Source organism: Silurus meridionalis, chromosome 19, assembly GCF_014805685.1.
Source record: "Silurus meridionalis isolate SWU-2019-XX chromosome 19, ASM1480568v1, whole genome shotgun sequence".
Lineage (NCBI taxonomy): Eukaryota > Metazoa > Chordata > Actinopteri > Siluriformes > Siluridae > Silurus > Silurus meridionalis.
This window is the reverse complement of record NC_060902.1, coordinates 11,922,608-11,939,569: the sequence shown is the minus strand read 5'-3', so window position 1 is coordinate 11,939,569 and position 16,962 is coordinate 11,922,608. Positions and strand designations below refer to the sequence as shown.

General features: G+C 35.4%; 1 protein-coding gene and 1 long non-coding RNA gene across 6 annotated transcripts in view; one reads left to right on the top strand and one right to left on the bottom strand.

The window, feature by feature from the left end:
* ppfia4 (PTPRF interacting protein alpha 4) overlaps positions 1–16,962 on the top strand; it is a 120,826-nt gene that overhangs the window by 95,036 nt on the left and 8,828 nt on the right. For 3 of the 5 annotated variants that reach the window (XM_046875262.1, XM_046875260.1, XM_046875259.1), the window contains exons 13-21: positions 1,594–1,726; positions 5,838–6,064; positions 7,497–7,725; positions 8,309–8,344; positions 8,530–8,660; positions 14,773–14,882; positions 14,991–15,063; positions 15,958–16,039; positions 16,202–16,402. In XM_046875262.1, the coding sequence (XP_046731218.1) occupies positions 1,594–1,726; positions 5,838–6,064; positions 7,497–7,725; positions 8,309–8,344; positions 8,530–8,660; positions 14,773–14,882; positions 14,991–15,063; positions 15,958–16,039; positions 16,202–16,402 (1,222 nt within the window). The remainder of the gene's footprint in view (positions 1–1,593; positions 1,727–5,837; positions 6,065–7,496; positions 7,726–8,308; positions 8,345–8,529; positions 8,661–14,772; positions 14,883–14,990; positions 15,064–15,957; positions 16,040–16,201; positions 16,403–16,962) is intronic. The other 2 variants (XM_046875261.1, XM_046875264.1) reach the window with 2 other exon arrangements.
* On the bottom strand, positions 5,952–9,987 carry LOC124402317. Its single transcript, XR_006928696.1, has 3 exons — positions 9,924–9,987; positions 7,482–7,722; positions 5,952–6,088 (listed from the first exon to the last, which is right to left on the bottom strand). It is a non-coding gene; the product is annotated as an uncharacterized LOC124402317 (long non-coding RNA).

The following is a 16,962-nucleotide window of genomic DNA, read 5'->3' as shown; positions in this document are numbered from 1 at the left end:
GTGCTACACAAAAACAACAAAACAACATAAAGTGCATCGAGTGCAGCCTGGTGCAAACAGTGCAAACAAAAGAACAGTACAGACAGACAGAGTGCAGACAGACAACACAAGACAAGACAAAAGACAAAAACCAAGTATAGCGCCGACTAGTAAACCTACTGTATACTTACATATACAGTACTGTGTGAGGTGAATGTAAAAACTATACCCAGGAGAAAATACAAACAGAAAGAGCAATGTAGTGCAAAAAAACAGCAGCAAGGAGGTGCAAAGACAGCATGTAAACATTATACTGTAGTATAAAAGGTGCAAAAACAGCATGTAAACATTGTACTGAATATAAACATTGTACTGAATATAGTATAAATAATAATAAATATATAAATGGTGATGGAGTGGATCGAGATGAGTGATGAATGTGTTTAGTCCAGGTTGTACAGTATTCTAGGAGCTCATGTACAACTCAGCGACTGAAAGGTGCTCAGGTTTTGTGGCTAAAAAACAAGCCCAAATCATCACCCCTGCACCAACTTGCATACCAAACATGGCACTGTGCATAATGGCCAAACATCTGAACTTTGGTCTCATCTTTCCAAAGTCTTGTGGTTTGTCCGATGTAACTTTGCAATGTTGTCATGTTCTGCCTTAAGAGTAGAGGCTTTCTCCTGGTAAACCCTTCAAACAAACCATACATTTTTCATTCTTTTCCTGATTTAACTGTCATGAACTTTTTTTTTTTTTTTTTTAAAGAACATCTAATTCATTTCTATCACCACATTATCTGTGTAAAGCTGCTTTGAGACAATGTTCATTGTTAAAAGCGCTATACAAATAGCAATACAAATGCTAACTGAGGCCTGTAGAGTCTGAGATGTAACTCTTGGTTGTAAAATTGCTTCTCTATACTTATTGCTTACAATTTTCCTTCTTGGTATTGTGTTCACACACAGCTGCATGCTCAAGACTTTAATAGGGCTTTTATAGAGGTGGTCACACTTGCTGGTGATCTATTAATTAAGGCCATTTTATTAGCAGAAGCTGACTGTTACTTAGCCTCTGAAATCCTATGGAAGTTGAAAAGTTGTCCTTAGTTTTTCACACATTCGTTTTCCATTTTGGGTTTATTTTTGCAAAATAAATAATGACTCGCTGTAATATGTCGCGTTGTTGTCTATCAAACTGAGGCTGTGTTTACCTCATTTTAAAACCTGGCAAGGTCCAGATGAATTTTTTTTTTATATTTCCTGATACAAAAAGAACCCATAGAATTCAAGAAGGGTGTACTTTCATTCTCACACAAATGTATCTTACTGAGCTTTGACACAGTTTAGTGTATAGTGTAGTATAGTGAATATTGTGATCATTCTTGCTGATAAGTTATAATGACACTAAGTGCTCATTTAAATCTTTAGTTTACTATTCTGTCTCTGTGAAAATCACAGACTAGCAAAAAATAAAATACAGTGGTGTTTACAATCCTTAAACATTTAGTAATGTTTTGGATAAATGAGTTAATAAATGAGGTTTGCTCAATTTAATTAAAATTCATTGTAGTTTTTGATGTATTTTTTTCTCTTATAATATTGTTACCAGGTCTCATTTGGGCAGTGCCACAGACCTTCGTTTTGCTGTGGTGGAAGGACAGGGGGAGCATTTTGCCACTACAGGAGTCATTCGACGAGCACAAAAAGGAAGATTGGTAGCACTTAGGGACGAGCCAGCAAAGGTACTGTAAACTCTTTTTTAGATAGAATATCACTAAAAGGTTGAGATTAGGTTTACATTGATTGGGAAGAGGGATAATTATGATGGATAAGTAATTTAAATAGTTTAGATAACTTGCATGATTTCTGGCAATGTACCTGCAATGCATGATGCATTTGCACACAAAAAGTTAACATGTCCTAATTTTCATGTGCAAAAATTGGCTTTTTATCGGTGACTTATATTCATATGATAAATTATCCATGTTTTATATAGAATAAAACACTTTTTTTCAAACTCAAAGTAGAAAACAGTATGTCAAATCGGTGTTGCCAATAATCTTTTTTTTTTTATTATTGATGACTCAACGTTTTTAAATTAAGACACATCCACAATGTGTGTATTTTGTCCTTTTGAAGGATGCAATCAGGGAATTGAGTCTTGTTTTGTTTATATATAGTCTGAATAAGAAATGTTTGAAGTAATGTAAGAATCAAGAACTATGACAATGAAATAAGTTATTACTTTTATAAAATAACTTTTCACATTTTTGAAAACCAAAAAAACAAAAAAAGCCCACATCTGAGCCATGGCCTAGAGAAGCAACTGCTGCTGCTTATCAATCTGAAATTTGTTATTAGGCCATCACTAAATTAGCTTCATTATTTTACAGGAAGAAAGAGTTACAAAGAAAACAGTTGCCAATCATACCCAGAGTGGGTGTCCCATCTAATTCAGTTTAAGGTCATACCTAAGAAGCCTCGAGAGATAAAAAAAACAACAAAAAAACAAGATGATAGCACAATCAAAAAGAGTCTGAACAAGTATTGCTTTCAGGCAAAGTTGGCTATTGAAAAAGAAAAATGGCAGCATGACAGGTTTTCAAACAGAGCAAACCCATAAATATCTACAAGAGTATATTTTGAACTAATGAGCCCAAGGCAGAATTTGATGTTTGGCATGACGTTTGGTTGTTGTGCACAGCATGTTTCATGGTTGATGATTTGGGCCACAGAATGGGAAGCCAGAATGTGAAAATGTTTTTAAGGCAAACATGAGGCCATCTGTCCAACAGCTTAAGCTGTATCAAAATTTGTTCATGCAACAGGACACTGAACACAAGCAAGCCAACAAATTGTATGGCTTAGGATGAAATACCACGTGTTAATGGCCAATGAAAAGTCAACACCTCAATCCCATAAAGATGCTGTGTCTACGGATAAAAAATTACTTCTCTCAATTAAATGAAGCAATGTGTTATAGAACAGTTAGAGACTGATAGACTTTGAAAATGTGTACTTCCATTTATTGCTGGTAAAGTACACATTTTCAAAGTATATCAGTCTCTTACACAAACTTTAGCAACAATAACTTGAAGTACACATTTTATATATACACACACACATATATATATATATATATATATATATATATATACACACATATACACATACATATACACGTATAGTATAGGTATAGTAAAGGCATAACTTTATGACCTCAGATCAGGCATCATTAAACAAAATGCCGGTGGTCTCACCACTTCCTTGAACCACTTTTGATAGATACTGACCACTGCAGACAGGAAACACCTCACAAGAGCTGCAGTTTTGGAGATGCTCTGACCCAGTCATCTAGCCATCACAATTTAGTCCTTGTCAAACTCTCTCAAATCGTTACACTTGCTCATTTTTTCCTGCTTCTAACACATCAACATTGAGGGAAATTTTTTTTCAATTGCTGCCTAATATATCCCACATACTAATAGTTGCCATGACGAAGAAAAATCAGTGTAATTCACTTAATGCTTATACTGTTATAATGTCACAAGTTATATATATTTATTTATTTATTGGGGCTGTCAAATTGGTTTGAAAGAGGCAGATGTAGATGACGGTAGTATATAGACGGATAATCCACTGTGGCGACCTTTAATGGGAGCAGCCGAATAGAGAAGATGTTGATGATGATGATGATGATGATGATGATTATTTGGGCTGTCAAATTGAACACATTCATTTTAACAACACTAATTTTATTAATGCGGTGCCCACTAAAACCTTCAATGAAAGATTTATTCACGATGTCCTTTCATTACTCAGATATATAAAAAAGGTAAAACTCCACAGCATAATTATTTTTAATCACTAAACATTTGTTTTACTGATGCCGCAAGTCTTAATTCGAGCGCCAAAATACGGCGCGATGCACACATCCGGCATTTAAAACCGTCTGTGTGGAAACAAAAGTTTCATTTGGTGCTCTGATGATTTACGTAATTTAAAACACCATCATTACTTTCAAACATTTACAAGGATATTTTTACGAACTTCCTGGTCATATGAAAATGTAAACAGGGTTGTGTAAGTAAATTGCTCAGTGCAAAGAAAGAGAAGTGATATGAACCTGGTGTCTAATAAACATGAACAATTTCTTTGAAAAACATCTATGACCTTTAAAACATCGTCTAGTTTTCAGGCTCTTTGTTGAGTTTGGTTTTACTAATAATTGATTTTACTAATTTTACTAATTAAAATTTATTAAAAGGTACATTTACAATAGATATAAATAAGTGCAATTAGATTGCAATTAAACACAAGTTAACTAATAACAATTATTTAATTAACCGTGATTAAATATTTTCGATTGAAAGCCTTAAATAAATAAATTAATAAATAAATAAATTATATATACATATACATATATATATACACATACACACATACACACACATATATATATATATATATATATATATATATATATATATATATATATATATATATATATATATATATATATATATATATATATATATATAGACATGTGACAGGGCGACTGCACTGTATTAAGGAGAGGATGACCGGGGCCATGTATTGCGATATTTTGGGGAACAACCTCCTTCCCTCAGTTAGAGCATTGAAGATGGATCGAGGCTGGGTCTTTCAACATGACAATGACCCGAAGCACACAGCCAGGATAACCAAGCAGTGGCTCTGTAAGAAGCATATCAAGGTTCTGCCGTGGTCTAGCCAGTCTCCAGACCTAAACCCAATAGAGAATCTTTGGAGGGAGCTCAAACTCGGTGTTTCTCAGCGACAGGCCAGAAACCTGACTGATCTAGAAAAGATACTGTACCAAATATTAACATTGACTTTCTCAGGTGTTCAAATACTTATTTGCAGCTGTATCATACAAATAAATAGTTAAAAAATCATACATTGTGATTTCTGGATTTTTTTTTAGATTATGTCTCTCACAGTGGACATGCACCTACGATGACAATTTCAGACCCCTCCATGATTTCTAAGTGGGAGAACTTGCAAAATAGCAGGGTGTTCAAATACTTATTTTCCTCACTGTATATATATATATATATATATATATATATATATATATATATATATATATATATATATATATATATATAATGTGTTTTATTAGGTGTTACGCGAAGTTGGTGAAGGCCACAGAGTTGTTATTTAAACTCTATTTAGAAATCTGATAAGGGTGTACTTTTTCCCCCATGACTATACCCGTTGCTAATAAATTAAATAAATTTAATATGTATGATTCAAATTTTCCAACTTGTTGCTTTGAGATTTTATTCACTACCTACAACAAATTGCATTTTCTTTAATACATACAAGACTCACGCTCAGATGTAATATAAAATAACTGTAGCCTAATGCTCTACATGAATAATGCTATTACACTACAGAACATTGCTAGTAAAAAAATAATATGCAGCACTTACACTGAATTGCTTTTCCATTTTCAAGATATATGCTTACAGCTTTAAGTCTACACTTTGAATGTAGAGGGGAATGATCCTGCTCACCTTTTGCAGAAATCACCTATTGTAGTGCCCTTTTATACTATTGAGTTTAAGAATATGTATTATGTAAATAATATGCTATCATATTCATAAATGTTTTTTTCTCATCTTGAACTGCTTCACTGGATGTTTCACTTATTGTAAGTTCGAATTTTAAATAGCTACTAGCTTACTTGGAAACGTTTATGTTTCTTATTTAGTGAAAAACTGTTTCTTATTAGCGCTAGATACTAAAAATGCAAAAATCACATACTTTACTATTCTCAGATTGAAGATTTCGATTTCTTTATTTCAGATCTTACCGGTGGTTGAGCAGGACTGGGACCGATTACAGCCTTCTAGCCTTCGAAGTAGCCGTTCACACCTGATGGGGAGCGACACAGACCTCTCCGAGTTGGATGATGATGACCGTGACACCGTCTTTAGCTCAGGGGACATGCTGTCTCCCAGTGGTCACTCGGATGCTCAGACGCTTGCCCTAATGTTGCAGGAGCAATTGGATGCCATCAACGAGGAGATCAGGTATGACTAGAAGCAGTTGGAAAGCTTCGAAAGAAAGAGATTTTGGGGTTTTATATATTACAAAATAAATAAAATTGAAACTTCATATATATGTATAGTAGGTGTATTAAATCATGCAGAATGTGTTATCATTTTGTTCACATTAAAATGAAATAAATAGAACAGGAAATAGAACAGGCTGATTGGCTAGGAGACAGGGGAAGACTTCTCAGAATGCCACATTCAGGTGGCAGAATGTCTTCTGTATATCTATTAGTAATATTTAATTGAATTTGCTTGTCTTTAGATAAATGTAGATGTAGATGTCAATCCAGTAAGTTGTGTCCCTTGTTAGGCCATTAAAGCAATTAAAGTGTTAACAGATTTTTCGCTCATCGTGTGTCAGGAACATGTCTCTGGTTTAACAGTTTTAACAGATGTTCTTGTAGAATCCATCTGGTATACATGACATAATGAGTCAGATGAATCATGCCAAATGTCTGCATGAGGAACCTAATCTTTTCCAGACTGTTTGGTATAATCAATCTCAATTAATCATTTACTCTTTTGTTTTGTGCCACGTTTGACAGATGTCCTAATTCAAACAGCTGAGTTTGCGTGAAAATTCATTTAAAAACAGTGTTTTATATGAAGAGTGACAAATCGCTCTAAATATACAGAAAAAAAAAAAAACAGTATAAAAGAAAGCACAATATACACAACCAGTCTGTCACAGGTAGGTAGGAGGAGTGCTGGAGGATCTCAGACAGTGTGGTGCAGTGCGAGATGTGATGAGGTCTCTGAGGTAAGATGGTGCTGGTCCATTTTTGGCCTTGTAAGCCAGCATCAGTGTTTTGAATCTGATACGTGCAGCTACTGGAAGCCAGTACTTTTTTACATTATTTTTCTTTTTTTGATCAACTATTTATCTCTCTAGAAAATCGATGTCATGCAAACTCAGCTATTTGCATTGAGACATCTGTCAAATTTAGCAGAAAACAATAGAGTAAATGATTCATTGAGATTGATGACACCAAACAATCTGGAAACCATTAGGATCCACGTGCAGATATTTGGCATGATTCCTCAGTTTGATTCTACAAGAACATCTGTTAAACCAGGGAGTTTCTTCTAACAACTTTTGGGCAGAAATTCTTACACTTACTAATTGCTTTAATGGCTGATCACTGGACACACCATCCAACCAAAAAACATTTACATCCAAATTTCTCTAAAAACAGCTTTGTGTTGTCTACAGAATTGAAATTACCGCACTATATATTTTTTATTATTATTGATATTTGTGAATTTCACAAATTGTTGAGACTGCTGTACAAGTGTGAGATAATACATATGTCCAAATAATTAAACCTGGTGTAGATGGACCTATTTGGTGTAGATGGAACCTAGGCCCACTAGAGATACAAGCTTTTCTCACTGGTATTTGCTGCAGAATGATCCAGGTAGAGCGAGAATCAGCTGAGCTTCGGGCTGATGAGATTGAGAGCCGTGTGAACAGCGGTAGCATGGATGGACTGAATGTCACGCTGCGCCCACGGTCCACCATCCCCACCTCCGTCACTGCCCTCTCCCTTGCCAGCTCTTCACCTCCCGTCAGTGGCCGCTCAACTCCAAAGATGGCATCTCGCTCCACTGCGCATGAGCTCGGTGTCATGACCCTGGTGAGAAATGAGAAATCACAGCCTACACATGAGCGTTTGTTATGCACACCGTAAAAGGCTTGTGTTTTCGGTAGAATTTTTCTAAATATAACGTATTTAGCATTCATGTAAATTATTAGCAATATAAATAATATTTATGTAAACAAATATTTCTTTAGCATTTATTATCATTTCTTTTAATGTGAAAAAAAGCTGACTATGCAACACACCAATTTATCCTCATTTTTTTATATTATAAAGAATGTATATTGATTCATTCATTAAAGAAACTGAATAATTAGTAAAAAAAAAAATAAAAAAGTAATTTTCCTTTATTTAGCCTTCCAAATCATTGTCTTATTTTTTCATGTTGTACTAAAGCAGTTGACATTTGTGTTCCCAAATGGCCCAACACTTTTCAAAATGATAATCAATAAGAATATTGTCTTTATTAATTCTTCAATAAAATTCTGGCTTTGGCCACGAGGTGTGACAGGATTTCAGCAGGACATCAGCATCCAATTTATTCCCTTTATCTGACTGTGTTTTTAATCAGCTTAACCTGTCTGTCTGCATGTTTGTGTCTCTTTTCTAACGCTATCAGCCTAGTGATTTACGAAAGCACCGCAGGAAAGTCACTGTAAGTCTCTTTCAGATAAGACACAAAAAATGTGCTTGCATTCATGTCATATTATTAAGTCGTTTTTTGGATAGATGTGAGCATGTAACAGAGCATGACTTGCATGAAGAGCATGTGTAGATACCAAGAACTTTCATGTTTTGTGTTTATTGGTGTATATGTGTCTGTCAATTTCTTTGCTCTAGTCTCCAGTGGAAGCTCGTGAGGATAAGGCCACTATAAAGTGTGAGATGTCGCCCCCTTCCTCCCCTCGCAGTCTTAAACTTGATCAAATAAACTTCGCTCAGCTGACTGGAAGCCTTGAAGATGGACGAGGGTATGTGCACGCGCACGCACGCACGCACGCACGCACGCACGCACACACACACACACACACACACAGCTACAGCCCATAGCTCTGTTACTATGATTTTGCGAAGGCGTAGTTCCACCTACATCCTCTAGGGGCTCTCAAATGTAAATGTTCTCTAATTTAAGAAATTAGAAGGTAATCTAGTAGAGGAGAGGTTGTTAGGTTTGGAGGAAGCATGGCCTTCTTTTATCTCCCATAATAATAGACATTCATCAAAAGACATTTTGTGTTTTTAATTGGACAATGACCACATGTTGCCATGTAGTGGTGACCCGTATGGGGACTATGAAACCGTCCCCCCTCTCTCTCCAAGAACGAGCTGCTACCAGATATAATAATTGCAGGGCCTTCCAACCACTCTTAATATGTGTACCTTAGATTATATATTTAAACTTTAAGGAATATGCACATAAACAAACAGATGCAGTCCATAAAATTATCAATGAATGTGAAAAATGGCATGTACAATTAACAGCAAAGCAATCCAGCAGGTTCAGAAACTTGTATGAATGTATGTATAACAGCAGGCAACATGGCAAATGTGGTATTTGTCCAATGAAAAAACACAATGTCCTTTGATGAATGTCTATTAAAATAATCGCTGATGATAATGATGATGATACACAATCCACCAAACGCTATATGGTTGGCCCAAACAACACTATCCACTGTGTGCTCCAAAATCGATTCAGTTCTTAAGTATTCATTTCCAAAGTGTTTACAATAGGATGTGTAGTTTAGTTCTCTTAGTAAAGCATCCCATTGATACAGTCCATACAGTTTCCATACAGTGGAAACTACTAATATAAAAGATTACTGCTAAAATAAAATATACAAACTGAGTGTTGCCATGCGGTGCCTTTTCTGAACAGAGAAGCATCACAAGTCACACAGAATGGCACATATGTTTATCTATAGTTATATGTAGATAACAGACAAGTATATATATACACACTGGAACAAACCTGACCTAAAACTGTTCCTGATTGGGTAAGAAGACATAGTAACCAGAGATGTGTGAACCCAGAAAAAACATTCCATGTACCATACATTCTCACATCATAAAGATCCTATAGACACTGAACAGATAACATAGGAATGTGTTTAGAGAACCAGTGTGAGGCCCATCTTAACACTTACACAATTATAAGAAATACAAAAACAAACTAAACAGAAAAAAGCATTTACATTGATTGAACTAGAAACACAAATGTTTCTCAATCTGACCTCTAAAGTGTAGGAGGAGAAAAAAGAAGACGGTCATACTTCCTCCAAACCAAACAACCTCTCCTCCTCTACTAAACTACCTAGCTCAAATTAGAGAAAGCTTACAACTTAGAGCCTCTAGAGGATGGAGGTGGAACTACGCCCTAGCAAAATCAGTAACAGAGCTATGGGCTGTTACAACACACCACACACACACACACACACACACACACACACACACAAACACACATATATGTATTTGGTACCTGGGCCTTCACTGGGGACTTACCCGAGTTAATCCACCACTATCACGTCGCAATTATAGAAACCATCAATACTATTCAAAATAGTGCCACCTACATCATCTGAAGCAGTTCAGAATCAATATTTGTCTAATAACATTACAAAAACATATACATTTTAATAAAATACAACCTCCTCACCAGAGATGCATTGTCATAATTTGCACCGCTCCTCAGAGGCTGTAATCCAGTGGTACCGCTTGTATTCACTGGTCTGGAAGTGTGGAACAAACCTTTCCAGGGCTGAGACAAGCTTTGGGGTTGGCCCGACCTCTCCTCACGATGTCTAGCTTTTCTTCAAAATGGATTTTTAAATATGTCAAAGACCAAATCAATTTCTCTTCCTCCGTAGGCATAAAAAAAAGTCTAACTCAGATGTATTAATGTGTGCAGAGCTACACACGTGTTTTGCCAGTCGAACTTGGCTGTAACAGTTTCCCTCTGACCAACCAATCAGAACACGGAAAAATGCTGACGCTGTTCTGGGGCAGTTAGCTGGCCCTTTGAGGCAAATATGAAATCTGATTAGTTAAAGAAACATAGCTTTTTCTATAGAAGACTATAGTAAAAAGCTAGCAGAAGGCCCTGGGCAGATTAGATTGACATGGCAGCACATAGAGGCTGAAATCTGATTGGAAAAATAAATCTAACATCCACATCCACGTACTGGAAACTGTGCAGCCAAGAGAAATGATAAGAAATGAAGAGAATAAACTGTTGGGAATAAATTAATACAATTTCATGGAACAAAAATTAGAATTTAGGTTGTATATATATATATATATATATATATATATATATATATATATATGTATAGTAATTCTGAGGAAAATCTCAGCTAATTCAGTGGTATATCTAAGGTATGCTAGTAGTGATTCAAGAAGAGTTGGTTTGGGTTAAATATGATGTCATTCTGAGGTACTTCTAATGTAATTCTAAGGTACTTTTTGTGATGAGATTTTGTTTGATTTAATGTGATTTATTTAGGTTTATTTTTACATTCATTCTTTGACATTTTAATCCATTAAATCAGAATGACCTGTTACCCACAATAAATAGAGAGGTTCTATCATACTTCTAATCAAAATACTACTAATTAAGTAATGTAAATGTTATATAATTCTGAAAAAGTTCTGAGGTGAAAACAAGTAAAACAATACAAAACCCTGGAGAGTGAGAACTACCATTAACACTGGAGTGCGTGATCACGAGTGATGTCCTTTCTACAGTCTTATACAGTCAGCTGACATTGTGGAACCAGGAGCTACTGAACAACTCATTAAATAGCTTAACATCTGAGATCATCATAAATACAACACCAACTCCTTCATGCCAGAGCCTTTAAATGTTCTAAGAAGTCCAATGTACATCTCTAGATAGTTCGGGATGTTTATGGGGTCGGCATCTTTACCCGCATGCAAGAATGATCAAGTGATCATACTGCATACTACTGGAATGTAGGAACCCTAGATTGTATTCAGAATACACTTCTGTTTTCAGCATGCTGTAATGGACATTCTGTCATGACCTGCTTTGGACAAAAGCTGTTGCTTACCCAGGTTATGGAAAATATATAAGATATATACGTGTTTTTGGACCTTATTTTTCTCAGCGATTTCCCGCACAACTGTCTGTACTCACCTGCATGGTTTTGTATGAACTAGAAATAATATTGTACAAAACTAACTTTCAACAATTTTTCAATATGACTAATCTAAAAGACTCGGGTGTCCCTCTGCAGTGTTTTACACATAGGTAATGAATAATTCCACATGCCTGTATTTCTGGTGATTTACTATTGGCATTGTCATTCTACTGAAAGTGTTTTTTTAGATTACACGTGACGGTCACAGGTGTGCTTAAAATAAATCTTTCTTTCCTAACCAGACCCTTTAAAGACCTATTATGGATTGTTTGGTTGCTTGTCCAAGGTCATTAAAATTGCTGTAAATAAGACTGCTATAAAACACAATGCAATTACCTCCTTAGTGTTGCCAAATGGACGTTTTAGAGGCGAATGAATGCAAATCACCCTCAATCTTAAAACTGCCCCCAGGGGTAATTATGTGTAACTCTCACACATATACCACAGTATTTAAACTGCAGTCACCCATAACATTCCCCTCTTCCCCTCTTTCCACATGCTTCCTATCTAATGGCATGCGATTATTATTAATGTTCTGATGCAATAGCAAAACCAAAGACATCTCCTTTCTTTGTCCCTGACTTTCATTGCTCTTTGTCTCTCTCTTACTTTCTCTCCCTCTTCCCTTCTCTCTCTCTCTCTCTCTCTCTCTCTCTCTCTCTCACCCACACTCCTCTCTCCCAGTGCAGTGTTAATGAAGTTATCCCCTAATCGCCCCTGAAAGAGTGTCTCAGTAGGATGTGGCGCTCTATAAATATTCATGGAGGGGAAGTAAATTCAAACATTTCATTTCAATGGACATCAAAACTGATTGAAGTAATAAATAAGTGCATGAATAGCAAATAGTCTGGCAACAGGGGGGCTTAAATGTGTTAAAGTGATAAGACCGGAGAAATCGCAACTTTTGCCAAACAATAATAAATGATGCATAATACCTCATAAGTTCATCATCATTAAGATGCTGGTTATATAGGATTGTACTCTTTATGTCCTTATGACTTTATAAAATAATGTAATAATATAGTGGATATTTTATAGGTGCCGGAATACAATCATTATCACTGGGTCTTGATACTCCAGTCTTATAGCGTACAACCTGGATATTGATTACTGCTTTTCATTTTTAGACCCATTTCTTAAACAGACTTGGATTTAGTGAGACTTCCAGGACAAAAAAGTCAAAGAAATGTATAGGTAGTGTTTCGAGGTAGGGGGTTTTACCCTCACAATTGGGCTTCTTTTCAATCTTTTCGCACGAGTCCTTTCAATTAATTTCCACTAATGATCTTGTATATGAATAAATGTTTTTTTATGAGACAGCATTTCTTTTTTAAACAGACTTGAAGCAAATAGGGTTCTACAACGAGAAGACTTTAAGTAAGGTTTTTTTTCTTTTCTTTTTTTATGTTGCATGTGATGAAAATCTATGTATAAATACCCCACCTTTCCAATCCAACATTTATTAGATACTAAAGGTTTTTGTATTTATTCTTATTTATTTATTATTTATCAGCAACAAAAGCTATTAGGAATGCAGTGCTACAAAAATGAGGAAATGTTTGGACTCTCTGTCAGCTCCTTCCTGCAGTAATGTTAATTAATGCTCATTCAGTGTGTAATCGCAGCATGTTGTATTTATTTGCATCTGTTATTGCCTTATAACAGGCAATACAGCTGGACGACAAGCCATTAATGATTATTATACCACAGAGCTGTTGAATGTTTGAATCTTGTTAGACAAAAAGAGCTAGTAATTAAATAACATAGCTCTGACAGTACTGGTGTTTGTTTTAACATTTTATTGTTTCTATAGTAATAGCTTAATTTTTCAAAATTAGTCAGTTTATTAAATTCTAGGTTAATTAAGATCTTGTTTTTTGTTTAAATAAGTCCAAAATGGACAAAAGTCACTTTAAGATATTAGATGTTATACATTAGCAATTTCTTTTAGTTATAATTAAAGGGTTTGTTAAAATGACGAATCAGCGCATTATTAGTTGTGATAGATAATCAAATGGCTTTGTTATGCAAACTAATGAGCATAAATTAATAAAATAAATTGACATCTTTTTAGGACATAATTGGCAATGTGGTATACATTTAGTTTCCAGGTTGCATGAAGTGATTTCTGAAATCTTTAGGTAATACATATCTCATATGCTTTTATTGATATCTGATTCAATGCATTTATTTGCAAGTCTAATTCACCTTCGTTTAATGCTCTATATCGATTTCTTCATCTGACAAATGTTTTTTTTTTTGTTGTTGTTGTTTTTTCAGCTTCGTTTTGGACAATATACTGAACACTGGCCAATTAGTTTTAAACCATTGGAAGAACATATGCCACATATTGATTTATTCAAAACTTGTCTAGTGCTTTTTAGCTCCTAATTAGTGCTAACTATATTTCTGCTTTAGTCTATGCAACACATGTAGTTTCAGTGACTTCTTAAGCCTTTTAAAAGTGATAAATATACAAGTATACCATGCTGCCAATAATACACTACTTTTAAGCTTTTTTCAGATAATTTATTCTTCTGCAAAGATTTACATACATGTCTTAACAACACATTAATTAAAAAAAATCTTTAAGATACTTATTTTTGAATAATTGCGTCCATGTGTTCCTAAGTATAAGAATAATGAGACTTAAAAGTTGTTGAAAATATTTAAGCACTCAGCGATTGGTTATTTTCCTACAACGAAATCCACTTTGTTTTTCATTCCTTACTAGAATGATGTTTTATTCATAAACTCGCAAATATATTTGGCAGTGATTCTTGTGTCCTTGCTTTTTTTCCCCCTCAGAGTCAACAGAGAGTAGCTCTAAGACATATTGCCTAAGGATAAACCTAGAAAGCACCTCTGAAAGATGTCCCTCAGCTAGTGAAATACGTCATCTTTATTCTTTTTTTCTCTTCAGCGGCAACAAAAAGAAGGGAATCAAGTCCTCCTTTGGTCGCTTGTTTGGCAAGAAGGATAAGCCCCAACCAATGATCAAAGATGGCCAAATGACCCCTCCTGTAATACCAGGTTAGCAGTCTCTCTGCAACAGTTTGGCTGATAAATCTTGGGGAATGTATAACATTGTCTCTAACTATGTTAGATTTAAAACACTGTAGCTTTGTCACTGAATTGCAGATTTTGAGATGAACATTGGAGATACTATGACCCTGGGCAAGCAGGCTGAGAGAGACCGCAGGATGAAGAAGAAGTAGCTATTCTTTCCTATTTCATGTCTGTCAACATCAAACCCATCTCCGTTTCCATTCATGTATATATGATTGTGATTTAGTGTGTACTAACAACAAATGATAGCTTAGATAGTCAGATTGCCTTAACATTATTTAGTTATGCCTTCACAACAAGTGCTTAAATGAAACCAAATGCAAGAATTTGGTGGAACAGGCAGCCAAAACACCCCAGCATATTCCCATGCAATGCCACAGTGATGCCAAAAAAAGAAACATAAGCGCTATGGCAAACTTTAGTGCTCAGGATTACTACAAACTGTTAACTTTTAAACAATGAATACAGAAATGAATGAAATCATTCTGATCAATCAGAAGCAAAATTTTAATGGTTAATTTTGAGGAGGTAGAAATGAATGTTGCCACATTGGCATTTTGCAGGATTGCCAATTTCTCTTCCAACCACTGCTTCAATTTCCATTCTAATCAAGAACAAGCCATATCACACTCTGAATTAAATTAGATTTACCAAAAAAGTTATTTGATTACAATGCTTAGCATTTAGGATTTCTGAATTGTATGACATGATCTGGCAACCCAAGTAAGAATCATCACATTCCAGTGTTATTAATGGACTATCAGAAAAAAAAAAACGTTGAACCTACAAAAGAATAATAGGATTTTAGTAAGAAAATAAAATCACCACATAAATTAAAGTGTGCCTCATTATAAATATAGTACGTGCAAATGCTTTTAATAGCTTTTTATTAATGATGAGGTAAAGAAATTGTTAGTAATAAAATCTTTCGATATCACACCTAGAGAAGTCAAGCCAAATCCAAAATTTGGTCTTTCATATTAAAGTTCTAAACAAAATATTTTCCAAAAAAACGTTGTTTTCTTCCCTTGTCTGTCAGACACGAGCTTTTGGAAGGTGCACGGAGAAAAGGCCTTCCGTTTGCCCAGTGGGACGGCCCAACGGTGGTCTCTTGGCTTGAGGTAGAGGATCTCATGCACACACATACTCGCACCATGCAGCCATTATAGTGATTATAATTACACTGATCACACTGAGTAGGAATGACAGAAATGATGAAAACACTTGACGAAGACAAGATGACGGTGGTGGCTTTGACAATGATGTATTTCTTTCTTTTCCAGCTGTGGGTTGGCATGCCAGCGTGGTATGTAGCGGCTTGCCGTGCCAATGTGAAGAGTGGTGCCATCATGTCCGCGCTGTCCGATACAGAGATCCAGAGGGAGATCGGCATAAGCAACCCACTGCACAGGCTCAAGCTCAGGCTGGCCATCCAGGAGATGGTATCACTCACCAGTCCCTCAGCACCACTCACCTCACGCACCGTAAGAGAATCACCCTTTACTCCAAAAACCAATTCTGTGTTACATACAGTATCACAACTGAGATCAATATGTTTAATACTCCTAATACACCTAACGTGTGTCTTCCATAATGAAATGCCAATCAGATATAAAGTGACTCTTTAAGTTAAAGCAACTTACACCCAAGCAAATGAGAGTGAAACACCTTGCTCAAGGACCCAACAGTGGCAGCTTGACAGTGCTGGGGTTTAAACTCATGACCTACTGATGCCTTAATTACTCAAACTAGTAACCACTGGATTACCAACAGATTATTATCTGTTAGTGATAATCTTGTACTCAAACAGAAACTATATTACACTACACTTGCTTCATCTTTAACTGCATTAAGATTGTGTTTTAAGTCTCACTATAGAAGCTGCAGAGAAAAATCAATTAAACTGAGAACATTTTTATTGTGTACATTGTTTTAGTCTGTTTAAATGTTATTATACGACTACAATTCTCTCCACTAGCCATGTTTAATTGAATTTGAATTAAATTTTTAATTGTGTGGAGCTTTTAACAATGGACATTGTCCC